The following is a 9,970-nucleotide window of genomic DNA, read 5'->3' on the forward strand; positions in this document are numbered from 1 at the left end:
TTTTTTTTAAAAAAAAAAAAAAAAAAAAAAAAAAAGTAGACATCTGGAAGAGTCACTGGCTGGAGCAGGTCTTTGAAAGAAAGTTAGCAGGTGAGGAAGGCTATGACTGGAGAGGGGACATGAAGTACAGCACAAGCGGAAGTGGGCCATGGGTGGTTCTGGGTGGCTGAGATTGAAACAAGGAGGAGGGTTGGGCAGAGAGGCCTTTAGAGCAGGATGGGGGCTATCTCTGGCAGTGGGGACCATCAAAGGTCTGGGTAGTACTGGACCCCATTTTGATTGGCCAAGCACTTTCTGAATGTCATGGTCTGGGTAACATGTTGAGAGAACAGGGCAATGCCTATGGTGTGAGGTGGAGGGTGGAGGTGGCTGTGGGAATGCAAGTGCAGCTGTGTGAAAGAGGGATTGAGAACTAAAAGACCCATAGTCATGGCATTGAGGACCTAAGAATGATGAGTGAGCCCACATTTTTGTGTCTGACAAGTACAATCTTGGGAACCCCAGGAAAATTGCCTGACTAGAGGGGACCCAGTCCTACATACTGGGCCCAGAGTTTAGATGGCATCTCCCAGGAGGGCATAGTGATCAGTGGAACCATGAGGAGAGACTAGGGATCTGTTGAACCAGTGTCTGTTATCTGACCAGGTGGGGATTAGAGAAGAGGGTAAGCAGGGGAAGGATGAACTTGGGGTCCGAGGAAAGAAGCTGATCATGGAAAGATCTGTCCCCATCATGGCAGGGCTGTGTGACCTTTGAGGACGTGGCCATTTACTTCTCCCAGGAAGAGTGGGGGCTCCTTGATGAGGCTCAGAGGCTCCTGTACCTCGATGTGATGCTGGAGAACTTTGCGCTTATAACCTCGCTGGGTAAGGCCCTCACACCCATCTCAGTGTCCTGGTCTCTGTCTATCCACTTTCCCCTCAAAGGCAGCTCTGCCTTTTCTACAACCAGGCCATGGGCTCTCCTGACTTCTCCACTGTCTTGGCAGATGGGCTATGGTGTCAGGGATAAGTTGTGTGCACTCCCCAAGCAGCTCTGAAGCTTGCTACCCCAGAGTGTGCAGGGAAGGGTCTGGGAGTCAGGTATTTTGAGCAGCCTAAGGCATCTCACCTACTTGTTTACTCTTTCTTTGGGTTACTGTGTACAAATCCGTGGTACCTTGTGTTTGAGTTCTGCCTCCTTCTTCCAGATGACATTTCCTGTGGCTGCCTGTGTCAGGAATTGCAGGCATTTCCTCATCAGTGTTCACATGGGCCATGGGCTGTGTTGTTGCCAGTACCTCCTTCAAGGATCTGTGTGATACTAATTTTTCCTGTGTTCTCTAGTGTGCTGAGTTGCTCTGGGCCAGTGTTGGACACCCACCTTTCCTGTCTTTCCCTTAGGACTTGCATCATGCTGGCCTCATGTAGTTGTATACTGGGGGTGTGGGGAGAGCCCTGGTTGCTTCACAGGGTGGACATGGCAAGGTGGTCTCAAAGGATACCTGGCCTTAATGAGTGGCAGCTGGGGGAGGCAGTTTTCTAATTATACCAGAAACCTGTCCTGTGTTCACCAGAGTTTGAGTGCAAATGCCACTGGACATACCTAATTTCTACCTTTCTTCCTCTTAGTTGACACTTCACTGACTTATCATTTCATCTGTGACTTCTGGCCTCATGCTGCCCTTACTTTTCTGTCCTCCATGCATCATCTGTTCCTCTGCACTGCCCACTCTACAGTGTTTTCCAGCACTTACTCATACACAATGTGTTGTGAGGTTTGCACATCATTAAATACTCCTTGAGCAAAATTGTAATCTCCTCCTCCGTTCCAGTTGGATTTCCCTGGGCCTAGACACTATGAACCTTCAGCACAGTATACATGTTTCACCAGCTGACAAGGTTACTGAAGGTTTTCTGTAAGGTCTACAATTTACAGAACATGTCTCTCCCTGTGCTGCACCCTATTCTCGTATCGTGTGTCTGATGTTGACTCTCCATTTTGTGATCTTTAGAGACATAAGCAGCCCCTTCCTTACTCTGCTTCCAGCTCCCTCATCTGTGGATTCATTCCTTGATGTGTGTGTGATGGGGCTTCCCCTTTCCTGTTTTAAAATGTACCTACAGGATTTTAATATATGGAGGTGATTGAGTGCCAACACAGAGAGGTTAATGTCATAGACAGAAGAACGTATTACTTACAGTGGCAAGAGAATGTGACCACCACACCAGGTAGAATATGTGGAAGGGCCTGGTGATCAGAAGGCAGAAGTAAGAGAGATGGGAAAACATTAGGCTACAGCCTTGCTGGAGTTTCTGCAGGAAAGGCGGGGTATGGTAGACAGTTAGGATTGTGTAGTTCGAGTAATATTAGCAGACCTTGGGACAAAGGGCTGGCTAGTTTTAGTGACCTGAACTTGGGATGATTAGGGCAGAGGAATATTACCTCCTGAAATGTCCATGTCACACAGAAAATGTGATTTGGAGTATGAGGTCTGGATTGATTAATTTGCATTTGAACAGTGTGCTCCCAGCTCAGCCCTTTGCTCTCAAGAATTGGCTAGCTCTGGGAACAACAGCCTCTTCCCAGCCAGCAAAGTTTTTCAAGATGTCAAACTGTCATACAGAAAATATTTAAAAACCTGATTAAGGGCTGACCAGTTAGATCAGTTGGTTAGAGTGTGGCACTGATAACACCAAGGCCTAGGGTTTGATCCCTGTACTGGCCAACTGCAAAAAAAAAAAAAAAAAAAATTGTGTTAAAAAACATGATTAATACATTTCCATCATAGTCAACATGCATTTCATCAGCATTTCTCTGGTTTCAGTTTGTTGGCATGGAGTGGAGGATGAAGAGATGCCTTCTGAGCAGAGTGTTTCTGTAGACGTGTCACAGGTCAGGACTGCAAAGGCAGGTCCATCCACCCAAAAAACTCACCCCTATGACATGTGTGTCCCAATTCTGAAAGACATTTTACACCTGGCTGGTCTATCTGAGCAAAATCCATTCTTGGCTGGGACATGTGGAAAGCTTCAGCAGCACCAGAAGCATCACAGCACTGAGATGCCCTTGAAGAGGGACAGGGACACGGCCTCGTTTGTGAAAAGCTGTAGATTCCATGTGTTAAAGGAGCCCTTTGCCTGTGGGGAGGTTGAAAAGGACTTCGCTGCCATTTTGGGCTCATTCCAGCCCCAGGCTATTCCCAACTGTGAGAAGCCAAACAAAATCACCGAATGTGGGGAGTCCTTTCATATTGGAATAAGTCATTACAAGTGGAGTGAATTCAGAAAAACTTCCAGCCACAATCACACTTTTGTTCACCACCCACAAGTCTGCACTGGAAAAATGCTTTATGAATCTAACAAATGTGGGAAAGCCTACCACTGCGGGTACTCACTAGTTCCATTCCAGAGAGTTCACACTGGAGAAAGGCCTTATGAGTGTGGTGAATGTGGGAAATCTTTTAGCCAAACTTCCCACCTGAATGACCATCGGAGAACCCACACTGGAGAAAGGCCTTATGAGTGTGGTCAGTGTGGGAAATCATTTAGCCAAAGAGCCACCCTCATTAAACATCACAGAGTTCACACTGGAGAAAGGCCGTATGAGTGTGGTAAATGTGGTAAATCTTTTAGCCAAAGTTCTAATCTTATTGAACACTGCAGAATTCACACTGGAGAAAGGCCTTATGAGTGTGACGAATGTGGGAAAGCTTTTGGGTCCAAATCCACTCTTGTTCGGCACCAGAGAACTCACACAGGAGAAAAGCCTTATGAATGTGGTGAATGTGGGAAATTCTTTACACAAAGCCACAGTCTGCTTGAACACCGGATAATTCACACTGGAGCAAGGCCTTATGAGTGTGGCCAGTGTGGGAAATCATTTAGCCTAAAGTATGGTCTCATTCAACACCAGTTAATTCACAGTGGAGCTAGGCCTTTTGAATGTGACCAGTGTGGAAAATCCTTTAGCCAAAGAACCACCCTCAATAAACATTACAAAGTTCACACTGCAGAAAGGCCTTATGTGTGTGGGGAATGTGGGAAAGCTTTTCTGTTCAAATCTAAACTTGTTCGGCACCAGAGAACTCACACTGGAGAAAGGCCTTTTGAGTGCAGTGAATGTGGGAAATTCTTTAGACAAAGCTATACCCTCATTGAACACCAGAAAATTCACACTGGATTAAGGCCTTATGAGTGTGGTCAATGTGGGAAATCCTTTATCCAAAAGTCTGGACTCATTCAACATCAGGTAGTTCACACTGGAGAAAGGCCTTTTGAATGTGGCAAATGTGGGAAATCCTTTACACAACACTCTGGTCTCATTCTCCACCGAAAATCTCACACCATAGAGAGGCCTCATGAAAGCAGCAAATGTGGAAAAGCCTTCAACCCAAGGTCTAACATTGTTTAGCTCTTGAAAGTTCACACTTAAGAAAATACTTGCACCTACAGGGAATGTACTTTTTTTTTTTTTTTTTTCTCAGTATCATGGCACTAGAGAGCCTTTGTGAGAGAACTACCTGCCTGAAGTTGAACCTGTTACTTGTAAACATCCACAGGGGTGAGATTCCCCATGAGTTCCAGGCACATGTGAGACGTACAGGAACTGTTTTGCACATTCTAGACTTCCCAGGGCCATTGCCAGACTTAAATCACTGCCAATTTCTCTGGTAGAAGACATCTTCCCTCTACCACCTTGCACAGTGGGTACTGGTTACCCCAGATGCTAAGGGAAGGCAGATATCTGTGCGCATTACCTGGAGGAAATCTTGAGCAGTCTGAGCCTTTGTGGGGAATTTGTTCCCTTTTCTGACTGATTAAAGCGTACGTCTGACCCAGTTTTCGCCAGAAGGACCCAGCCTGTGTTCTGCTGGAGGCTTGTGTGGAAAGCTTACCTTCTTCATGGAATCTGTTGGTCTCACATGACACTCGTGGTTAACTTTTCCAGCCTCCCAATCACCAACTGATAACCACCTGCCTCACATTACGCTGGTTTGTACCCTAATAAAGGCCTTATTATGAAATCTACTTGTAATTTGGGGTTTTGCTTACTGTAGGGGGTGGCTGGAAAACTGACGGGCCTTTGTATGAAGGGATGGACACCTTTTGTGGGGGCACCAACTGTGTCTGCAGGAACAGTAAAGTGACAGAGAGTAAATATTCTGGTTTTGGTCAAATTTGCCTTGCTGCCCGAGACCTCCAAGGAAACAATTCAGGGCTTTGTGGTCCTAATTTGAGGCCTTCATGGCTCCATTTTTGGCGAAACCAGAGGTCAACCTGAGAAGGGGTCAGTTGTTAGGACAGTCTCTTGTGCTTCTGGGAAAAGCATGAATTTGTTCAGTTGTTCCCACAGGTTGTCATATAATGCCCAGCACTGTTGAGGGGAAGCTTTTCCCCAGGTTCTGCAAAGGAGACATGTGCCTTGATAACCATAATTCTGTTTGTGGTGTCACTCAAGCCTACAGGAGTCAGGCATGAGCCATAATTTGTACAGAAATACTGGGTCTGATTAATAGAGTGGGGGAGCCCACAGCAAACCAGATGGAATGTGCTGTTTAAAGAAGTGCATCCACAAAACTAGTACTGGCTGTGTCTGTGTTTATATCCAGTATAAACACACAGTTACAAGGTCTCCATGTACTAAATGTGACAATGCAGGCATAGCCTGGCTTGGAGATAATCACCTCATCATCCTGCAGGCATGTTCATGGGCTGATGCAGGTCAGAGCATGGAGCCTGGTGCACACCTTGGTACAGCCTGGAGGCTCACATAGGCTGGTTCAGTGTCAGTGTAGGACACGGCATAGGGTGGGGGATGATAATCAGAGGGAGCTGGGGTAGCAAAAGCATTGACTCTTAAATAGCAACCCCCACCAGATGTTTTTCTCTTTGCCACAATTACATTATGTACACCTCCCCGCTGTGCCCTGCACAGAACTCAGCCCTCAGAAGTCCTGGGTCTTTCTGTACCTTTTCCAGTGACTGGCTATAGATTATAATATCCAATAGCCCAAGGTGGACTTACTGCCTCTGGCTTTCTAGGCATTATGGCCCTTCAAAGACATGACCATGACCTTCACATGGTACAAATATGGACATTTGGACCTAGCCCAGAGGATGCTGTACCAGGGTGTGATGCGGGAGAACTGTGAGCTCTTGGTCTTGCTGGGAAATGCTTCACCTCTATCCCATATGGGTGACCCTGGCCTTCCTCTTTGGTTCCTCTTGTTCATGTCTGCCTCGTAAGCAAGGCCTCCTGAGCCTTCCTCCCTCTACCCACAGCCCCTGCTGTGTGCAATGGTCTGGTCTCACTTATGTTTGTCTAGTCTCCCTGTGTCTGCAGCAGAATCATTGTGGAAGAAACATTGCCTTCTAAAGTCAAACCCTCACCCCAGTTCCCAGCACACTTTGGCCTAAATTTGGGAATCCAGAGGAGAGAAACTGATTGCTGCAGTCTGGTTGAGTCAAGTGTCCCTACAGCCCAGTTACCAGAACCGTGGGTGATGGGCTGTTCTCAGAGAAGGGGCTGAGTCATGCAGGTGTCCGGGTATCTTCTCAAATAATTCAATCTCGGTACAAAAGCACCTTGTGCTGGCGAAATCTTCCCTTGTTTCCTGAGGCCTATCATAGACTCCTCCAGTAGTATGGAAATGATTTTTGAGGGCACAGAGGTATGACATCAGGTAGCATGGGTAGACATCCAGAGAAAGCTGATCCTTTTCCCCCTTTTCTTTTCCTCAGGAATGTTTTCAAGAGAAAGCTTAGGTTCAATGCTTAGTTGTTGGTGCCCCTAATGTCTAATTTCCCTTTTCTATGAGGCAGCAGTCTTGGACTCACCCCTCAGCAGCTTGCATGAGCTCACTGGAACTTAATGATGGTACTTTGATTTCATTGTAGTTTTTTGAGGATAATTTTCCATTTGTGGCTGGTCAAACTGCTTTTCCCATTTACCAGAGCAATCCAAGTTTCCCTTTTAAGGTAAATCTATTCAAGGTACATAAAAAATGGGCTCGTTTAAATTGAAACCAGTAGTAACAATGGCCACAGCTACTGTCCCCTAGTGCTGAATAATGTCATGCCTGCTTGAGGCCCTGTTCATAATCATTCATTGAATGCTCATGACATTCCTATCCAGTGAGGAAAAATACAACTAATGCAGTGAGACCCTGATAAAGCTCAACCTTCTCAATTTAAAAGATGCCCCCTCATTAAGAGAAGTTGTATTCTGCCTTCTTTGGTGGTAAAAGTCCTTTTATAAAATGTGACTGAGAATATATGATAGTTGATGACTTTGACATGTGTCTTTTAAGCCAAATCCCTGTGTGGGCTTTCTAACATTTAAGTTTTTTAGTGGTTCATGAAATGCTGATATCTGGGAACCATGAAATCATCCCCTCCCATAGGGTCCTTACCCCCTTCCCCTGTGTTAAGCCTCACTCTGGAGCCAGACCACATGGTGTTGAGTCCCATGGTGCTGAGCAGCTCTGCTGCTTATGAGCTGTGTATATTGGGCAAGGTAATGAACTTTGGTAAAATAGGGTATTACAGTATATACTACATAGGACTGTTATTAGCATAAATTGTTGAGTGTGTGAAAAGGGTACCCAACAGGGCCTGGTGCTCCCTTACTGTGTGTGTGTTAGTGGTTATGATCCCTGCTGCCATCATCATCATTGTCATCATCATCATCATCGTAATGCCTGGATTTGGCATGTTCTGGAGCATATAAACAAATTCATGTAGAAAATAAATCCGTTGAGCTTATGTTTCTGGGTCCTCAGTCTTAAAGACTCATCTACATCTGTTTCAGAACTTCAGTTTTCCTTCTTGCCTCCACAAAAGACTTTTTGTATCTGTCCAAGGCCAATTGCTGCAACAGAGTGTGCAGCACACCTTCTCCTGTCTTTTCACTTATTTCCTGCCTCTTCTGTATTTTCATCAACTCTCAGCATTAAAAACATGTATAAGTTGATTGAAAATAAAACCAATAACAATACTCTTGGATCTATAACAACCTCTAACTTATGTCAATTCTACTTATAAAATCAAGCTTGTAGAAGTTGAGTCATTCTTGCAAGGGAAGGTTTTTGTCCATTTACTCTCTATTTTTTAACTGAGATATGCACAAATTAAATTTTTTACATATGCATAAACCCAAATATCCTCACTCAGGTCAAGATTTAGAATTTTTTTTTTTTTTTAAAAGATGACCGGTAAGGGGATCTTAACCCTTGACTTGGTGCTGTCAGCACCACGCTCACCCAGTGATATGGGATCCGAACCTGGGGCCTTGGTGTTATCAGCACCACACTCTCCCAAGTGAGCCACGGGCCGACCCAAGATTTAGAATATTTTCAGCCTTGGCAAGTTCCTGGTGCCCCGTTGTTGTCAACAGCTCCTCCTACAGTGGTAATCACTATTTTGACTTTATCACCATGTATTAATTTTGAGTGTAATTGAATGGATACAAATAGAAAGTCACAGAATTTTCCCTTTTGCATCTGCATTAAACTGGGCTCTTTATCCAGTATCACTGGTGTCCTTATAACTAGGGGAAATCTGAACACAGATGCACACACAAAGAATGCCAGGTGAAGGCAAAGGCAGAGATTAGAGCAATGCTTCTATATGTCAAGAAACACTAAAGATGGCCATCAAACCACCAAAAAGCTAGGAGAGAAGCATGAAACATTTTTTTTTCATAGCCATCAGGAGGAACCAACCCTGCAGACACCTTGATCTCAGACTTCTAGCCCCCAGAACTGTAGTGCAGTAATTTCTGTTGTTCAAATCACTTAGTGTGTGGTACTTTGTTTTGGCAGCCCTAGAAAACTAATATAGCCACCCTGTGTCAAAATGGAAATGATGTTACTCCTCCAATTTAGGGTAAATTCTTTACTATTCCCAGCTCTTATTACCATAAAGTCTTGCCTTTTGAGTGATATTACTCCATGGTTGGCTAAATTTCTTGACTGACAATCCAACCTATCATGTTCTATAAATTGTTAATACAATAGTACATGTCTCTCTCCTTTTTCTATTTTCTTTTTTTTTTTTTTTTGGCATTTTCTTATGTTTATTTACTTTATCTTATTTTAAAACCATCTCCCCTTTTGTTTCCCAACTACATTGACTCTTTTTGATCAACCCTTAGATAAAACTAAACAAGCAAACAAACAAAACTGGCTTTTTGCCCCTTGCCTAATAAACTAATATAGTATCTTGCATTACTGTGGAGGAAACTGAAGAAAGGGCAAGGAAACAAATATTTATTGAGGGCCTCCACTGGCCAGAGATCTGCACTCAGTACTCATAGTTACACACGTATTAAACACATTCAGTACTACTGGTTACACAGACACATGCTGTGATCTGGCACTGTGATAGGCTCTTCACAATTACTTTTAGGCTCAAAACAATCCTATGAAATACATCTTATTCCTGTCATACAGGATGGTCTTTCCTAATAGGTCATCAACAGAAGTCAGTAGTTATAGGGGCCGGCCCGTGGCTCACTCGGGAGAGTGAGGTGCTGATAACACCAAGGCCACGGGTTCGGATCCTATATAGGGATGGCCGGTTCGCTCACTGGCTGAGCGTGGTGCTGACAACACCAAGTCAAGGGTTAAGATCCCCTTACCGGTCATCTTTTTTTTTTTAAAAAAAGTCAGTAGTTATAGCAAAGTCATACAGATACTACCCATTTCTCCCAATCTGTAATCACAGAACAGAATGTACAAGACTGGACCTAGCACTCAGTTATGCCATTAAGTCAGCTGTGTAACCTTGACAGCTCATTTTATTTGTGACCTCACATCCTTTTAGGAAGTAGGCAGCTGTAAGTGGCAAATAAAGTGATATCACTTCCCTGTGCATTGTTTCTCTCCTTTGTATCACAGGGCATTCAAAACAGATTATGCCTCAGGTTTCTTCTAGGACGTGCATTTTCTTTTTTTTTTTTTTTTTTTTTTTTTTTTTTTTTTTTAACA

The 9,970-nt window shown here is 44.3% G+C and overlaps 1 protein-coding gene across 4 annotated transcripts in view; it reads left to right on the plus strand.

The window, feature by feature from the left end:
• The window catches only part of LOC103601581 (zinc finger protein 416-like), a 25,052-nt gene that overhangs the window by 2,460 nt on the left and 12,622 nt on the right, over positions 1–9,970 (plus strand). The window contains exons 3-4 of one of the 4 annotated variants that reach the window (XM_008586011.1): positions 740–866; positions 2,807–5,009. The exons of 2 other annotated variants lie outside the window; for them this stretch is intronic. In XM_008586011.1, coding sequence (XP_008584233.1) covers positions 740–866; positions 2,807–4,392 — 1,713 coding nt within the window. In that variant the 3' untranslated portion in view covers positions 4,393–5,009. Of the gene's footprint in view, positions 1–739; positions 867–2,806; positions 5,010–9,970 lie in introns of those variants that run through there. One more of the 4 variants, XR_551462.1, reaches the window with a different exon arrangement.

The sequence above is a fragment of the Galeopterus variegatus genome, unplaced genomic scaffold, assembly GCF_000696425.1.
Source record: "Galeopterus variegatus unplaced genomic scaffold, G_variegatus-3.0.2 Scaffold3801, whole genome shotgun sequence".
Taxonomy (NCBI): Eukaryota; Metazoa; Chordata; class Mammalia; order Dermoptera; family Cynocephalidae; genus Galeopterus; species Galeopterus variegatus.